This window comes from Aquarana catesbeiana, linkage group LG12, assembly GCF_042186555.1.
Source record: "Aquarana catesbeiana isolate 2022-GZ linkage group LG12, ASM4218655v1, whole genome shotgun sequence".
Taxonomy (NCBI): domain Eukaryota; kingdom Metazoa; phylum Chordata; class Amphibia; order Anura; family Ranidae; genus Aquarana; species Aquarana catesbeiana.
The window spans coordinates 86,792,340-86,811,363 of record NC_133335.1 but is presented as its reverse complement, the minus strand read 5'-3'; the positions used below and the strand labels follow the sequence as shown (position 1 = coordinate 86,811,363).

The window sequence follows — 19,024 nt, the reverse complement described above, 5'->3', positions numbered from 1 at the left end:
AGAAGAAAGACACATCATGCTTGCTTCCCTTCAACATCAAATGATGTCCAGCAGTGCCATTAGCACAGAACTGGGGGAACCCACTGGGACCCAGGTACACCCATCTACTTTCCAGAGAAGTCTGGCCAGAAGTGGCTTTCATGGAAAAATTGTGGCCAAAAAGCCATACCTCCAACATAGAAACAAGGCTAAGAGACTCAACTATGCATGAAAACATAGAAACTGGGGTGCAGAAAAATGGCAGCAGGTGCTCTGGACTGATGAGTCAAAATTTAAATATTTGGCTGTAGCAGGAGTCAGTTTATTCATTGAAGGGTTGGAGAGCGGTACAATAATGAGTGTCTGCAGGCAACAGTGAAGCATGGTGGAGGTTCCTTACAAGTTTGGGGTTGCATTTCTGCAAATGGGAGTTGGAGATTTGGTCATCGGGATCAATAGTGTCCTCAATGCTGGCAAACACTGGCAAACACAGGCAGATACTTTATCCATCATCCCAGATTGATTGATGGATGATCCCAAAAGAAATGACCTCTGTCATTTCAAAGCCACTGTTTATAATTTTTAGGGACTCATTAATGACTGGAATGTTACCACTGGATTGGCGTAGGGCGTAGTTGGGAAGATACTGGATAGTTTGATAAAAGACCACATGGATGAGTTGTTGCTGGAAAAAAAAATATATTAAGTAACAGACAGTATTGGATTCATTAACCACTTAAGGACTAGCCTCGTTTTGGATTTTAGGTGTTTACATGTTTAAAACAGGTTTTTCTGCTAGAAAATTACTTAGAACCCCCAAACATTATATATGGTTTTTCTTCTAACACCCTAGAGAATACAATGGCGGTCATTGCAATACTTTTTTTTGCACCGTATTTGCGCAGCGGTCTTATAAGTGCACTTTTTTTGGAAAAAATTCACTTTTTTGAATAAAAAAATAAAACAACAGTAAAGTTATCCCAATTTTTTTTTATATTGTGAAATATAATGTTACGCCAAGTAAATTGATACCCAACATGTCATGCTTGAAAATTGCGCCCGCTCGTGGAATGGCGTCAAACTTTTACCCTCAAAAATCTCCATAGGCGATGTTTAAAAAATTCTACAGGTTGCATATTTTGCGCTACAGAGGAGGTCTAGGGCTAGAATTATTGCGCTCGCTCTACCGGTCGCTGTGATACCTCACATGTGTGGTTTGACCACCGTTTTCATATGCGGGCGCTACTCGCGTATGCGTTCGCTTCTGTGCGCGAGCTCGTCAGGACAGGGGGGTTTTAAAAATTTTTTTTTTTATTTTTATTATTTATTTTAAAATATTTTATTTATTTTTACACTGTTTAAAAAAAAAAAAAATTGTGTCACTTTTATTCCTATTACAAGGAATGTAAACATCCCTTGTAATAGAAAAAAGCATGGCAGGACCTCTTAAATATGAGATCTGGGGTCAAAAAGACCTCAGATCTCATATTTACACTAAAATGCAATAAAAAAAAAAAAAAAAAAGTCATTTAGAAAAATGACATTTGAAAAAATATGCCTTTAAGAGGCGTGGACAGAAGTGACGTTTTGACGTCGCTTCCGCCCAGCAGTATCTTGGAGACGAGTGAGCGCCATCTTGGCCTCACTTGTCTCCAGACACACCAGGCAGAAGGACGCGATCGCCTCCGCCGCTACCGACGGCTCCGGTAAGCGGCGGAGGGCACGGGATCGCGGCGGGAGGGGGGGGGGGCCCTCTCCCGCCACCGATAAAAGTGATCTCGCGGCAAATCCGCCGCAGGGACCACTTTTATCTGAAAGCCGGCCGCCGCACGAAAACGGGGATACCGGGGTTATGGCAGCTAGCTGCTGCCATAACAACGATATCCCCGTTCAAACTTAGGACGTATATATACGTGCGGCGGTCGGGAAGTGGTTAAAGACAGAAGCTGTCAAGCAAATCGGATTTCTTTATATAAGGAGGTAAGTAAAACCTTGGACAGAGGGGTGGCTGTGGACGTAATATACTTGGATTTTACAAAAGTGTTTGACACGTCTGATCATTGGAGGAGAGTACACAGAGTTCCCAGCACAGCTAGAGAACTGACCACTGGCGTGTTCGCCTGCCTAGTGTGGTCAGTGTTTAATAGGAAAGCGGAAGGACTGGCAGATACACCAGGGATTTCACACAAAGAAAGCAATACAAAGAGAACAGGATATGTTTTCATACAAGTACATGGTACAGCAGGCAAATATTGGGAATATGAAAATGTTGCGTTTACGTTTACATTTTCTTTAATTTACAGCTTTTTTTCACACCAGCCTAAAACTCTTGCACAGTACAGTAGTATACTTTACGTGCTCCTAAGCAAAAGCTTCTCCAACCTACCTGATGACCTCTTTGTGACCATTTTTGGCAGCCAAGTGTAAAGGTGTGGTAAAATTGGGATCTGTAGGATCTTTAGTTACCCCTTCCAGAAGAGACACACACAGGTGACTGTTCAGCAGCAATTGCACCACCTAATGACAGAAACAAGACAGAAAACATCATATGTTGGAAAGAATACATAAAAGCAAGAATCAGAATATACAGTATATGCAGAATATATAAAAAAAAAAAAAAAAAAAAAAAACACTGCATAGTATATTAAATAAATGGAAGTAATTATCTACATTTCAGACTACAATATTTCACACAATGAAGGAAGAATGTGAGAGGAAACATTTGCATTCCTGCTTACCTTCACTCTTCCAAATTCACAAGCCAGGTCTAGAGGGGTTTTCTTGGATTTGTTGACATGGCATGGATTAGACTGGTGCTGCAAAAGGGTTTCAGACTGGTGGAGGAAAAAAAAAGTATGAAATCATTATTTACAAATGGCCCAACTACATGGTATGTACTTTTATTCCCTGGAGACACATGCACTTGTGACTGACCCATATTACTGACATCGTGAAAAAACATTTTTACATCACTATAATAAATGCTATATAGATTTATATTGTGCAAGATTAGCCTGAAGCAACTGGTAAAGAGGCAGGGATCTGAGCATTAGTATAGAAAACAATAAAAAAAAAAAAAAAAAAGAGAGAGAGAAAACGATAGAACTAGCACCATGGATAATAAGATATAGATTACGTAGCATCTGAAGCTGAGATACACCATGTATAATGAGCATTTATCTAGGAGTCTGGGAGTATTACCTCTAGACAATAGTCAGATTTATCCAAAGCTTCCCAAATTTTTGTAAATTTTGGCAATGAGCCATCTATCAATGCAGTCAGGCATTCCATCCTACGTATGTCAGCTAAAGTAGACATAAATTGTAAAAAAGTAGGGGGCGAAGTTGATAGCCAACAACGAGGTATAACCCGTTTTGTTGCAAGCAATACAAAAGACATTAACCTCATAGCAGCCTTGGAGATACCTGGGAAGGGAAGCCATAACAGGTAGTGTATAGGATTTAGGGGAACAGGGACAATCAATAAAGTTTGTATAAGAGTTAGGATTTAAACCCAAAAAGAGATGATGAGGGCACATTCCCAGAAGATATTATAACTAGTACATAAAGCAGGCATGTCCAAAGTCCGGCCCGCGGGCCAATCGCGGCCCGCGGTCCGGTTTCGGACGGCCCGCCTGGTAATTTTGACATATATATCTTTTGTGGCCCCCAACGAATCCCCGAGCGCCGGGGGCCATAAAAGATAGATATGCTGGCTGCCTTGGAGGGGGCGGGACAAGCGCCGTACAGGATACAGGAGAATTTCCTGTTTACACGGCGTCCTGTGTAAAAGGAAGTCCCGTCTCCTGCGCTGCCATTGGACAATTGTTTTGTCCATCATAGGAGGCGGGACTTTCAATTAAAGAGGCCGCCGTGTAAACAGGAATTTCTCCTGTATATCTGTTGGCGCTCGTCCCGCCCCCTCCCTGTCTCCTCCAAGGCTGCAGATGGACATGAATCAGGCTGCACTGACAGCAATGGTGAGTCTGCATTCATGTCAATGTGGTGGGGGCTGCCGTATTTATGTCAATGTGGTGGGGGCTGCATTCATGTCAATGTGGGGGCTGCATTCATGTGAATGTGGTGGGGGCTGCATTCATGTGAATGTGGTGGGGGCTGCATTCATGTGAATGTGGTGGGGGCTGCATTCATGTGAATGTGGTGGGGGCTGCATTCATGTGAATGTGGTGGGGGCTGCATTCATGTGAATGTGGTGGGGGCTGCATTCATGTGAATGTGGTGGGGGCTGCATTCATGTCAATACGGTGGGGGCTGCATTCATGTCAATACGGTGGGGGCTGCATTCATGTCAATACGGTGGGGGCTGCATTCATGTCAATACGGTGGGGGCTGCATTCATGTCAATACGGTGGGGGCTGCATTCATGTCAATACGGTGGGGGCTGCATTCATGTCAATACGGTGGGGGCTGCATTCATGTGAATGTGGTGGGGGCTGCATTCATGTCAATACGGTGGGGGCTGCATTCATGTCAATACGGTGGGGGCTGCATTCATGTTAATGTGGTGGGGGCTGCATTCATGTTAATGTGGTGGGGGCTGCATTCATGTTAATGTGGTGGGGGCTGCATTCATGTTAATGTGGTGGGGGCTGCATTCATGTCAATACGGTGGGGGCTGCATTCATGTCAATACAGTGGGGGCCACATTCATGGCAATGGAGTGGGGGCCGCAGATGGGCACTGATTAGGCTGCATTGATGGGCACTGACCCTTATTTTGCTTCACAGTTCTTTATTTAAAATTTAAGATTTTTTTCCTGAAACTTCATTTTTAAAGTGAAGGTGCGTGTTATAAGCAGATTAAATCCGGTATATCCAAATAACACGCCCAAGCTCATCTATTCACCACACACAGCACAAAGGCAAGAGAATTCTTGTTGGGCCGTGTATTAGTGCTCGGATGGACACACTTAGACCAAATTTTAATGGTTTAAGAATGTCAGGCAAAATGGTCGGCCCTCAAGCATGTTCTATTCATCAAATCTGGCCCTCTTGGAAAAAAGATTGGACACCCCTGACATAAAGCGTTATTGCATCTCCAGCACTGCTTAGATACCTCTGGACTTTGTGCTTGTAAGACGTCTGGGGTCCTATACCAGAAAAGAAGAATCTTGAAAGCAGTCTCTTTCTGTGCCACACAGCATGAAGATTTAGATGTGTATTCCCAAATGTTCCCCTATTCTAACAAGTAGGTTTTTTTAGACTAAGGGACCATTTCCTCATATAGGTGTGGCTAGTGTTAGGGGGGTAGCTTCCCCTAACATTAAGATAAAAAACCTGCTTTTACAACAACTTTACCTCCATGGGTGATGAGCTGTCAGTGCCCACAAAACCAATGCAGCGTTGGCTGTATTGACTTGTAGACAACATTTATCAGCATAGTGCTGTGGTGGAGGGGTCCCCAGCAAGGTTGCCCTCAAACCCTGTGTCATCAGACAGGGAGCAGATGTTCTGGAAGTGTAGATTAGGATTAGCAACAATCTCTCCACTTGGAAATGTGGGGGGGGCACCTTCAGACCGAAAGGTTCTTCAAAGGCTTAGAAGGCTTCTTGCTTCCAGTCTTGCAGGCTGCCTAAGAAACAGCCTTAGAGAATCTGGACACGTCTACTGCGTGCATCGACTGTTGAAGGGCCGGCCATTTTAGAGGCACCCTCTCATCTCCTCTCGGTCAACCTGAGGCTTTTGCTTAGTTTTTTCAGATCTAGTTTCAGACCTGTGTGTCTACCTTGAATGATCAGGTAGTTCCTGGCCTGATTATTCAACTTCCCCCTCATCAGATGCCTGACAAGGTCTGTTCTCTCTATCTTCAAGGGTTTCCTCTCATTGGAGATTAATTGTCTCTTGGGCTACAGTCTGTATTTTCACCCAGCTTCTTCTATATTGGGAGACCCTCATCTGGTCAGGTCTCCTCATTCTGACACCACTGGACACCATCTATGTACCGCTGTGTCTTTACCATCTAGAAGGAACTGGAGCCCATCCTGCATCAGGATAGGTAGTCTGGTTCCGATTGTGGATGGTACCATTGGTCTCAGTCTCTCATGCTGAGCCCTTTAAAGGCGATCTCTTGCTGACCTCTTGGGATCAAATCCTGGGTTACTCAACCTAGGAGTAATTTTTACACCCTTCACAGGCTGCAGTTCTAGTCTATTTCAGGTACTTATGACTAGTTTTGCTTTTCGAGGTGACGGTTTTGACAGTCTCTAAAGAAAATGACTTTGCATTTCTCAACCCTTATGGACTTAGGTGAGAAGAGGCTGGAAAAAAAAAAAAAATGAACAGATTCCCCCATCCATTCAAATGAGGTGGATAGAGAAATCCCCAGCCCCACCGCCAGAACATTGTATTCTGACAGCTGCAGCATCGACAAAAAATTCTCCAACTTGTTAGTTTGACAGAAGTTGATCTAATGATCAACTTCAGTTGAACAGGGACAGCCACACACTGATTGAAATTCGGACAGTTCCTGTTGAACCAGACAAATTTTGTTTGGTCTATCTTTAGACCCCATACACACTAATAGATTTTTTGCAGATTTTTTCCTTCAGATTTACCAAAACCATGTAATTCAAGGGCCTGCCTGATTGCATACAAATTGAAACTCTTAAGGTTTGACCTCATATTATATGGTTTTGGTAAATCAGAAGACAAAAATCTGCAGAAAATCTAATAGTGTGTATGGGGTTTTATACAGGATAGTCTAGCCCTTGCAAGGGTCCCATATTTTTACCAGGGATCCCCTTTCCTTAAGTACTATGTTTCTTTTCTGGTTTTATTCCCTCCCTCACAGGAATTTTTTGTTAATTCCACCACTCTGTGGGTTCAGGTTTTCCAGTCTCTCTAATGGTATATGTGATGTGGTGCCTCCTTCTGCGTTGCCATTTCTCTATGGTTGTGAATCATTACTTTTGGTTGCACCAGCTTGATCCTCTGTGCCTTGCCTCTAGTTGTGTTGGCAGTTTTCCCCCCTATCAGGAAGGGGGTTCTGCCTCATCCAGTATCAGATACAGGCATTGGTCCTTTGGAAGGCTCTTGGGCTGCAAGCAGTTCCCAGTTTAGATTTATTGGGCCTGTTAGCTGTTATTGCTATTTGCGCACCCTTCCGCTGGACATCCTGTGTCCCCCAAGTAACAAGAAACAAAACCAGATTTTTTTTTGTACTTACTGCATATTTTTTTTGAAGACCCATGAGGGACACAAGTCCCACCCCTTTGTGTTAATGATTATGCTCTTGGTACTGCTTGCTACAAACACAGGCATACTTGGAAGAGGATGGGTATCCAGGGATGGCGTACAGATTGATTGCCCTTGTCCAATCATCTTGTGGATGGCAGTATAACCCAGAAATATACGACTGTGTCCCTCAATGGACACAAAGAAAAGGATTCTTTTTGCTAATAATTAATACTGTCATTTTTAAGAAACGTACAAAACCAAGTACAAACTTTTGCAGAGTCAATTCAATAGCGTATTCAAGTGTGCTTGAACAAGTAGGCTTATATCAGAGAAAGGTATAGACTACATAGGTTCCCATAATCGTATCTCCAATTGAAGAAGAGGAGGTCACCGTCTTGATGACCCTGACCCCCCCTCCACCCCAACCCCCATGGTATTAGGTAAGGGAGGGTGTGTGGTCAGCAGCCACCCCCTTAGTCTATAGGGCTTTACCATCCAGTAGAACAAGACAAAAAGATATAAAGAAAAACTACTCCAATATGCTCATTTGCTCTCAGACCTTTGGTATGGTGTCTCAATGAACTAGTCCGGGGATAGATATACAACTCACTAGGGGGGAAGGAAGGAGGGAAGGAAGGAAGGAAGGAAGGAAGGAAGGAAGGAAGGGAAGGGAAGGGAAGGGAAGGGAAGGGAAGGGAAGGGAAGGGAAGGGAAGGGAAGGGAAGGGAAGGGAAGGGAAGGGAAGGGAAGGGAAGGGAAGGGAAGGGAAGGGAAGGGAAGGGAAGGGAAGGGAGGGAGGGAGGAAGGAAGGAAGGAAGGAAGGAAGGAAGGAAGGAAGGAAGGAAGGAAGGAAGGAAGGAAGGAAGGGGAAAATGAAAGGAAAAGGAAAAGGCTACATGCGAACCTGAGAAATATTTGATCCAGGCTCCCAAGCTCCCAAAGGATTTTATGATGCAAACAAACATCCCATTAATTTTAAACTGCTCTATCTTTAAAAGTTCAAGCCGAACCTAAGTATTTTCTTAAATGTGAACATACTCATTTTTCTGTACATGTATAAAATATAGGGATTGGCAGTACAGACCCTTTACATTTCCACACCATATAGGCAAAGATTACAGAAAATTCAAAATGATGGCCTTTTAAATAGAGACATACCCTGGTACTTACCACATCATAATGCCCATACTGTGCAGCTAAGTGCAGCGGGATCTGTCCATCATTGGAAGCCGCATTGACACTGGCAGCGGCTCGCAGAAGAAGCCGTACAGGCTCTGGCTGGCCTTGCCAAGCTGCATAGTGCAAGGGACGCATGCCTGCATAAATAAAAGTCACAGATGACAGGTTTGGTTTTCAGCTCAATGCCCATGCTTTAAGTACATACCAATTCATTTTGTGTTCACATGTTACTTTATAATAATATACCTCTATTACACACTCACCATTGCCATCCTTTATGTCCACAGCCGCCTGTGTTTCCAGCAGTAGAAGCAGGAGTTCAGAGTTCCCACTAAGGGCAGCGTGGTGCAGAGCCGAAAACCTGTCAATATAGAAGTCTTAGACAGTCTGCAACATTTTACATGGTTTTTGCAAATGACACACACCACAATATTTGCTAAAATTACTAATAAAAGTCGTAGAATCAATTGAAAAGATCTCTAGAAGGTACATCCAAAAAAAAAACTTAATTTTCTAACAGGGTGGATTTGATTTAAATCACTAGTAAAAAGGCTTGATTTGAATCAACTCGATTTAAATCATAATTTTTAAAGAGCAACTGTCATCTCTGTCCTGCAGGGGCTCCTCCTCTGACCCGCTGTTGACTCACCGACAGTCCCATTCACTTTAATGGGAAGGCTGGTGATGCGGCAGTGACACAACAAGGTGAAGAACGTGGCGGTAGCAGGTGAGTGGTTGCCCGCTAACAGGCGCTGCCCTGATGGATCTGAAATGACAGGTGCTCTTTAACCCCTTGCCAACCAGCCGCCGTCATTATACTGCGGCAGGTCGGTACAATCCCGCGAACTGTTGTAGCTATACGTCGGCTTGCGGGATCGGGATAGCAGGCACACGCCCGCTGCACGGGTTCCGATGCTCATGGGCGATGGTCGTGATGACCGCTGGCCACGAGCGATCGCGGGCACGAGAGGCAGAACAGGGACGTGTGTGTGTAAACACACAAATCCCTGTTCTGTGAAGAGTGACGGATCGTGTGTTCCTAATAGCTAGGAATCACGATCTGTCATTTTCTCTAAGTCAGTCCCCTCCCCCTACAGTTAGAAACACACACACGTGCATTTTTATAGCACTGATCACTGTATAAATGCCAATGGTACTAAAAATGTGTCAAAAGTGTCCGATGTGTCCATTACTAGTAAAAAAAAAATAATAATAAAAATGCTATAAATCTATCCCCTATTTTGTAGACGCAATAACTTTTGCGCAAACCAATCAATATATGCTTATTGCGATTTTTTTTACCAAAAAAATTGTAGAAGAATACATATGGGCCTAAACTGAGAAAAAAAATTTGCTTTTTTTAAAAAAAAAATTTATAGCGGCGTTTTACCGTCGGATTTGCGGCGCATTTCGGCCGCTAGCGGGGTGCTTTTACCCCCCCCACTAGCGGCCGAGAAAGGGTTAAAACCGCCCGCAATAGCGGCATTTTGCCGGCGGTATCCCAGCGCTGCCCCATTGATTTCAATGGGGTGCAGCGGTGGAGGAGTGGTAAACACACCGCTCCAAAGAAGCTGCTGACAGGACTTTTCCTGATGTCCTGCCAGCGCAGCGCTCCGGTGTGAAAGCCCTCGGGCTTTCACACTGGAGACAATGCTGCAGCTGTTTGAGGGCGGATTGAAGGCGCTATTTTTAACGCTATAGCGCCTGCAAAACGCCCTCGGTGTGAAAGGGGTCTTAGAGACTGGTACAGATGTACTTCTCTTCAAACAATAATACAGTTTGTAGTGTACATAGATTTGGCAAACAATGGGATAAAGGAATATTCCTGAACTTTGTTTTATCTCATGGTTACTGAGACAGTGTGTGAATGCATCAATGCAGTGCATGTTATCTCAGCTTGCAGAGCTTGGATTCATTGAATGAGTTTGCCAAAAATGTACAGTCTCATGCTATACAACTAAGCTCCATTGCACGCTGAATAAACAAAATTGTTAATGCATCTTAAATAGAAAACTATCTTTAGATAGACTTTTACTCCAAAAGCATTTTATTAAAATAAATTTGATAAAAATAAAAAAAAAAATCAGATTTGAATTTTAAAAAAAATCAGATTTTTTTTTTTTTTTTAAATCATCGGTTTTTATCCACCCTGTTTTCTACTCTCACTGCATGATACCAGACCTCCATCCTCATGGCATCAACAGTAAAATGAAGGCACCTAATAAACAGCACACATTCATACAGCCTCACTCGGACTTAAATTGTATATGGACACTAATCATTTTCTCTAATTTGCTTCCTTATGGTCTTTTAAACATACAATACCATGGAAAGCATTTTGATATATCTGTTTGACAAGCGTTAAAAAAAAACCAAAAAAAAAAAACCTGTTCATCCAGCTAAAACTCATGTGTGCCAATAACTTCCTGGGGAAAGTTTTCAGTTAGCATTGTTCCCAGCTATCTCAGTTGGCTACAAAGCATATATCCCAACGTTATGGAGAGGGAGAGGGGTTATATACTGTATTCCCACTCCCTTCCTAAGGTGACAACCCTGCTCTTCCTAGATACAGTATGGTTGTCATAATGGGACAGAAAGTGTGTTCCTGGCAGGATCTCCAGGTGAAAATGAAGAAAAAAGTGTAAAAAATTAAAACAAATTCAGACACTTACCCTAGGTTCACACTTACGCGTTTTTCAGTGCATTTTGCAGTTTGCAGAAACATTTTACATGGTTTCCTATGGTACACGTTCACCTCTATGCGTATTTCAGCTGGTGCGTTTTTGGACAGGGTCAGGGACTTTTTTTACTGCAGCAGATTGTGTTTTGCATGTAAAATGGACCCACACCATGAACTTGAATGGACTTGCACCAAAAACACAAGTGTTGTGTTTTGCATTTGTTTGTTCTTTCTCCATAACACACCGTGTATAGCTGGTTGCTAAGGAGTGAGCTGGAAAGCCGGCCGCCACTTCCTTAACAACCAATGAGTCATCAGCTGTCAGCGGGCTTCCCCACTGCTGATCAGTGTATTTGACGGTGCAGAAGTTTCCCCGCTGTTAGAATACAATAGCTCAGCGGGAGTGATTCCCCAATCCACCTTCAGTGTGTGGATGGGAGAATAGGGTCAGTTCTTTTGCCCAACCCAATGGTTGAACAAAAGAAAAACGGAACCCTCTATGGGCAGCTTCTGCCATAACAAACCCTTGGAATTACCAGAGTCTGAAGACTGTTCTGTCCAATTTCTTGTACAGCTGACATTTTCTGAGGGCCAGGGTGGATGCACACTGACCCAACATAATAGGTTTCCTTTGTTGCAAATTTAAACATGATGTTTATAAGGCTTGGCTCACACTAGTGTGGGCTGTGCTGCCTGTTTGAATGGGTTGCTGTGTGAACCGCAGAAAAAAAAAAAAAAAAAGAAGAAGAAGGTGCATGCACCTTTTAAAAACGCATCCACAGGGAAACCGGATGGTCTTTTTGACCACAATCACGTTGCGGTCTGAGATGCGTGGGGGGGGTGCCATCCAAAATGAACGACAGCCCCGCGCGTCTTGTAAGAGCAGTGCGATTAGGCTGCGGGTAATGATGCTATTCCCGCACTGGCAACTGGAATGCACACTGCGGGCTAGTCTGAACCTAGCCTAACACGGGGCTTGGTTTACTGAAACTGGAGAGTGCAAAATATGGTGCAGCTGTGCATGGTAGCCAATCAGCTTCCAACTTAACTGCTTCCGAACCGCCCCACGTACATTTACTGCAGCAGGGCTGTGCAGGTGCGCAAAATCACGTACCTGTGCGTGATATCGTGTACACGGTTTAGGGGGCATGCACGCGCCGCTCCCGCTGTGATTGGACACAGCGGGAGCCAATCAGTGGGTCCGGCAGCCGCAATGGCCGCAGCGATCGTTCAGAAGAGACATGGAGCAGTGGTGTGCTGATGTAAACAAAGCACACCGCTGATCTGTCAGGGAGGAAAAGAGGGAGCTCGTGTATCAGCTAAGCTAAATTACAATCTCTCTTTTCCTCCAGTGTAACACTCCCCCCACAGTTAGAAAGCACCTCCCAGGGAACACATTTAACCCGTTGATCGCCCCCTAGTGTTAACCCATTGGTGTCACTGGTCCCAAAAAAGTGTCACTTAGGGTCAGATTTGTCCGCTGCAGTGTATCAGTCCCACTAAAAATCGCAGATTGCCGCAATTACCAGTGTAAAAAAAAAAAAAAAAAAAAAAAAAGAAGACTAAAAGTCCATAATTCTATTCCGTAGTTTGTAGACGCTATAACTTTTTCGCAAACTAATCAATATCCGCTTATTGGGATTTTTTTTAATAAAAATATGTAGCAGAATACATATTGGCCTAAAATGAAGAAATTTGGTTTTTTACTTTTTTTTTTTGGATATTTATTATAGCAGAAAGTAAAAAAACTTTTTTTTTCAAAATTGTCAGTCTTTTTTTGTTTATAGCACAAAAAATAAAAACCGCAGGAGGTGATCAAATACCACCAAAAGAAAGCTCTATTTGTGGATAAAAGCAATCCATTGTAGATCTCTTTTTAGTGTGAACCTATCATAAAGGTTCAAATGCTCCATGGCCCCTTACTGGGAGATTTTAGTTCACCAGTCAGCAACTTGATTTTAAAAGTGCATACAATGTCCAGACATTACCAAGTTTTACCACAAACCTCCCTCCCAAAAGCATGTCTCCACATTCATTTTTATTTTTGCCTGTCCCAGGTTTAAAGCTCCGCATGGCATCATCGCCAGGTTTGTAAAATTCTTGCAGGGGCAGCCATTGATGTAGGCATGCCACCAGAACTACATCTCCCAAAAACCCTTCCTCTACACATAGTGTGGTGGCAGGTTCTTGGGAGTCAAGTCAGCTGTATTTTTTTGGGGGGGGGGGGGGGGGGGAGTGGAGTGGGACAGAATGGGATGCAGGGTAGGCAGAGTTCTATAGCAGTCAAGGCTGAAAACACTGGTTGGGATTTCAGTGCAGCAAAGGCAATGTCTTCTCAGGTCAAACAGTAAGGCTGGCTAATAGATGGTTAGAATCTCAGCAGGTTCAGCAGGGACTGGCCGAGATTTGGAGCATCTATGGGCAGGCTGATTGTACTCAAGTCAATCCATCGATCAGCTTGGGTACAGCCAGCATGTCAGATTTTTAAATGCGATTATTGCCAGTGGCTATAGGAGTTACCAATAATCATGGTGTTCTTCTGGCCGGGACGGTTCTCCACATCCCCCCACCGGGAGAACACAATAGGTCAGTGGGAGGGATTTCCCCATCAACACTGACTGTGTCGAAGGGGGAAATCAATCGATTTTCTTTCCTGCAACCCTGTGGTTGTAGGAAAGAAAATCGCATCATCTATGGCCTGCCAAAGTTTGAAGTACACTGGATTTCCTGCAGATCATCAGGCATTTTTCTTTGCATGCAGCATCTTAACCAATTGCCGAGCACGCTGTAGCTGAATGTTTTCCAGTTCTGGGAGGCCGTCATTCGACGGCCTACCGTGACCGCGCCCGCTGCGGGCAGCACTCTGGAATCACAGTGTCCTCCGGACACCACTGATCACATATTGAGGTAAAAAGACAATCAGCGGCTCTTTACCACATAATCAGCTTTGTCCAATCACAGCTGATCACCGAGGTAAAGAGAAGCCAGTTATGAGCACTCCTTTCCTCGGGCTGACAGCGTGAGGAGAGAAGAGAGCCGATAACCAGCTTGTGTAAAAGGGACATGTACACTAACAATAAGAGCACTGAACATCAGTGTCCTGTTTAATAGTGCAGTCCCACCGGTGCTGCCAATCAGTGCCACCTATCAGTGTCACCTATCAGTGTCAGTCCTACCAGTGCTGTCTCATCTGTGTCTCCTCATCAGTGCCCATCAGAGCAGCCTATCAGTGCAGCTTCATCAGCGCAAAATCAGTGAAAGAGAAAAAAATCACCGGTTTGCAAATTTTTAAAAAACAAACTGAAAAAGTTTGTGTTTTTTTTCAAAATTTTTCGGTCTTTCTTTGTTTATTTAGTAAAACATAAAAAAAACCCAGTGGTGAGTAAATACCACCGAAAGCTCTATTTGTGTGAAAAAAATGATAAAAAGCTTTCATATGAGTACAGTGTAGCATGACCGCGCAATTGTCATTCAATGTCCGACAGCGCTGAAAGATGAAAATTGGCCTGGGCAGAAAGGGGGTAAAAGTGCCCAGTAGGCAAGTGGTTAAAGAGATAATGAGGAATGTGTATGTATTGCAAAGATGTACTGAATTTGTACTATTTTATTTTGCCCTGCCATAGACTTTAAGATGCCATATTTAGAATATGATGCCTGTAAAGAAGCATATTTAGAACCAGATACATACACAGAACAAGAAAAGGTAAAAAGAGAGCAGGAAAACCAATCTTTTTTTGTGTGTTCTCATAGCCAAGAAAACCTGTCCATAGTTCTTGCAGAGCAGACTGAGCTACTGCACAGTTTTTGTTTTCTTAGGGCTCCATTTATGAAGGATACACTTTGTTATTCACATATGAAATGTTTGCTGGACATTCACCCATCTGTATTTTACACCATTCAACTGTCATTCTCAAAGGGGATTCATCCTATTGTATTCAACATAAAAAGGAATATTCCAACAATATTCACTTGTCATATCTAGGACTTCTGCACATGGGCAGTTTGGGACTCACAGCATTTGGGCACTAGAAGGCACAGGTGCCCGTGTTTGGGGCCATATACCCCAAGCATATGAATGCCTCAATGCATCTTTCTAAACAAGAGAACTGCTCAGGACAGCATCCAGCTGTCGCATATTCCAGCCTGTCATTGACCTTGGCAGGCTGCTGGCAGTAGGCTGTATGCTGTACATGTGAATCTCTTGTGCACCAAAAACACCTGTTTTTTACACTGTAGGCAGCAAACTGCCCATGTGCATGGGCCCTTCCACATAAGTGGGACCCTATATCAGGGCTCAACAAATCCCAGGCACCAGGTTGCCATGGCAACTAGAAATTGCATCCTGGCGCCTGGGCTGCCGTCCCCTGTGCACTAATCGGTCTTGTGTAACATCATCCGCCATGCGTAGAAGAATAATCTTTGCAAGGGCTCCTGGTCATTGGCTAGCATGGTTATTTGACCGTGCTAAACAATGAGTCTGTTCTTTCTTCCGAGACAAAACAAGTCAGCACTGTCACATGACCACGCTAACCAATGACCAGGAGCCCTTGCAAAATATGCTTCTACACAGCTTCCAAGACTGTGTACAGATGTTTCAAGTGTTCAGAGATTCACACCGGCAACCGTGGGTGGCAGATGATGTTACCCAAGACAGATGAATGCACAGGGGACGGCAGCAGTGAGGAGGCTGTTGAGGAGAGTCCTAATGTGTTTTCTTTTTTTTGTTTTGTTTTTTTAGGTGTGAAGGTGGAGATACCCTTTATAACAGTGATTCTCAAACTGTGTGCTGCGTGAGATTTACAGGTGTGCCGTGGAAGTTTTGAAAAACATTTAAAATTGCTAGCCTTTTGAAACCTTGAACATATGGAAAAATCAAATGGTAAATCGATGTTGCAAAAGTTAAAAAAGTAACATATATAAAAACGCAATCTCTGTCAGTCTGTCATTCATTGGTTCATTTCGTAATGCGAGACTTGTGCGAGATCTCTGGAGAACTTGATCGCTCTAATTATATTACACTATGCAGGCATACCCCACTTTTAAGTACACAATGGAACCAGAGCATGTATGTAAAACGAAAAGTACTTAAAGTGAAGCAATACCTTTTTTCACTTCTGAATGCATATAGTGCATTGCAATAGTCATTTACAGGCATAAACGGATTACCTAGGCAATCTGGCCAACCCCAAAGTTGGATATGTTGTAGTCCTGGGTCCCCTCTCGGTGCTCCCCAAGTTTGATGTCCCTGTCACTTATGGTTCATGAGCAGTCAAGTGGACCAAGATTTCCCATAGATGCCAATGAGTCTGTACTCGCGAGTGCACGTAAAGTGAGGGTACGTAAAGTGAGGGTACGTAAAGTGAGGGTACGTAAAGTGAAGGTACGTAAAGTGAGGGTACGTAAAGTGAGGGTACGTAAAGTGAGGGTACGTAAAGTGAGGGTACGTAAAGTGAGGGTACGTAAAGTGAGGGTACGTAAAGTGGGGTATGCCATAATGGAGACCGTTCCATTCCAACTTTGATAATTGTAGATAAAGTTTGTTTGTTGTTTAGCAATGGAGAAAATACTTAAAGCGGAGTTCCACCCAAAAATGTAACTTCCGCTTTAAGTGCTGGTGACCCCTGACATGCCACATTTGGCATGTCATTTTTTTTGGGGGGGGGGGGGGGGAGCGGGTACTCTGTTTTTAGAGGCACCCAGCTCTCACTTCCTCCCCTGGCGCCGCGGAGCCGGAAGGAAGATCACCTCTTCCCCCGCTCCCTCCCTGCAATCGTCTGGGACACGTCACTTGCCTTGGGTGCGCTACACAGCCGAGGCAATTTTCTCTGATATGGACATGCTGAGATCCATTTGAAAGAAAGACCTGCACTCTCCATACCCATTTTGGGTGGCTCCTGTGAGCTCTGACTTGCTGCACTCGGCTTCTTGTGGAGTCATTCATTCCATCCCAGACTTCTGATACAAAAAGAAAATTGTTATATGCGTTACACCTATTGAATGGGGTGATGGAACTCCCCTTTTGGCTGGGGTACTCCCCTGTTCATAAAACGACCCCTTAAAAAGGAGCTTTGGATGTGGGACCTCATCCGCCTGCATACGTGCTGTGTACCATCTTTTTTTTAAAAGAACATCTCCGATTTAAATGTAACAATACACTCTACCTAAACCCTTGAAGAAGGACGTACATTCATCATAAAGAGAAATTGATCTTTTTGTGGTCTTTTCCGAAACATGTAAGGTGGCCTTGCAGCATCTGCGTTTTCCAAGCGTTTGCTGCAGCATTTAGTAGCTGTATGTTTGCATTTGCGATCTTGTGCTTTTTGATTGTTTTTAAGATATTTATAAACTTCTGCATTTTTTCTACTTTGTACCTTAAAATTTGTTAATTTTTATATACATTTTGCATCCTTTTCAATACTATCCTTTACTGGTTTTCTGCCCATATTATCCCTTGGGGACACCTCTTTCTCCTACGGGTGCGCTGACAACCCACGCTACGCTAAAAAAAACAAACAAACTCCTAACTTTTTTTTAGCTGGCTCCTAGAGTCAAAGAAAATTTGTCAAGCCCTGCCCTAAATGATAGCCTAACCCCTTCCCTCCCTCCGGCATCCCTTTAAACAGTTCGAAACACCCAGGGGCAGGATTGATTGACGATCATGTGACCAATGTCATAGTGGTCACATGATCGTAAGCCGGTCCCACCAGCTACCGATCTTTAGCCAAGACTGAGAGCTGTCTTCAATATCTCAGTCCTTGTGCTGGGAGCACGCAGTAAGCCCACTCAGCCACCCAGCAACGCATATGTGTGTCATGTCGGCGTTAAAGCCCACCTTTTGCTGGCTCGCATATTTGGGCATTTGTAAAGGGATTAATGCTATAAAAAAACAGAAGCATAAATTGTCCAACAAACTTTCGTAGTGTGAATTGACAACAAATCTATTATAAATAGACCCTTTAAATCATGCTGCATTTATCTAATAACTAGCAGTAGAAATCTGTGATTTTGGTTCCTTTTTTCAAAAAGCCAAACCTTTTTTACAGTTCAGAGTATGGAATAGATAAAACCCCCGTTAGCCTCCCATTGGAGAGATTTCCCTTCACTTCCTGCACTGGAAGGAAGAGGAAATCTCTCTAAATTGAGCAAAATCCCTCCCAAACATCTGTCACTTCATGTCTCATTTGCTCCTGTACTGTCGAAAATGCTAAATTTTGGATTTTTCTTCCTTGCAACACTGGTTACCAGGACAAATAGAAAGGATGAATCTTCCCAGTGGGGAAACAGACAGCAATAAGACCTGATAGGGGTTCTAACCCCTCTCCACTCTATTCTTTAAATCTCCAAAACTTTAGCAGTAGGCCTATTGTATTGGGGCTCTTAGCATTCCACAGATGAGTGCTTGGACATGTGCAAACACTCTTTGTAGTCAGGTTATCTTTCAAGTGTTTACTTACCCATCACTGTCTTGATAATTTACATTTAACCTTTTGGTTGATCCAAGAAGCTCTGAAAGTAAAAGAATAAGCTGGTTATTATCCTTTGCACTTACAAAGCAAGCAAATAAAAAAAAGTGTAATAACGTCATATAATGTAAAGGCCAATCAAGTCTCTGAGCAGCCAACAATTCAAACACAAATAACACGGCTTACGGAATGTGGAGGGTACAGCACAAAGCAGCACCTGCCCCATGCGTTCTGAGCGACTTCTGCTTCTCTCTATTCCAGCTCTTCACTGCCCCTTGTCTCTCTAATAACATTCTTCAATCTGCGTTATTTATGCATCTCTCCCTCTCTTCATACTGCAGAGAAATGGCATTTTTGTTCTGCTTCACATTCCATAGAAATTGTTGGCATTTTGTATACACAGACTGAATTGTATCCGCTGCTTTCAGACAAGAAAGAAGGTCTCTACTCAGTCTCTGCGTGCTTGGTCAGACAAACAGGGCGGCCATGTGCAGCAATTTACTGTTTAAAGTATATGGAAACCCAATC

At 43.5% G+C, this 19,024-nt stretch overlaps 1 protein-coding gene across 2 annotated transcripts in view; it reads right to left on the bottom strand.

Moving 5' to 3' along the window:
* Positions 1–19,024, bottom strand: part of CASKIN2 (CASK interacting protein 2) — a 126,242-nt gene that overhangs the window by 32,964 nt on the left and 74,254 nt on the right. For both annotated transcript variants that reach the window (XM_073608176.1, XM_073608177.1), the window contains exons 3-7: positions 18,488–18,539; positions 8,617–8,714; positions 8,345–8,490; positions 2,718–2,813; positions 2,366–2,496 (exon numbers count right to left, since the gene is read on the bottom strand). In XM_073608176.1, coding sequence (XP_073464277.1) covers positions 2,366–2,496; positions 2,718–2,813; positions 8,345–8,490; positions 8,617–8,714; positions 18,488–18,539 — 523 coding nt within the window. The remainder of the gene's footprint in view (positions 1–2,365; positions 2,497–2,717; positions 2,814–8,344; positions 8,491–8,616; positions 8,715–18,487; positions 18,540–19,024) is intronic.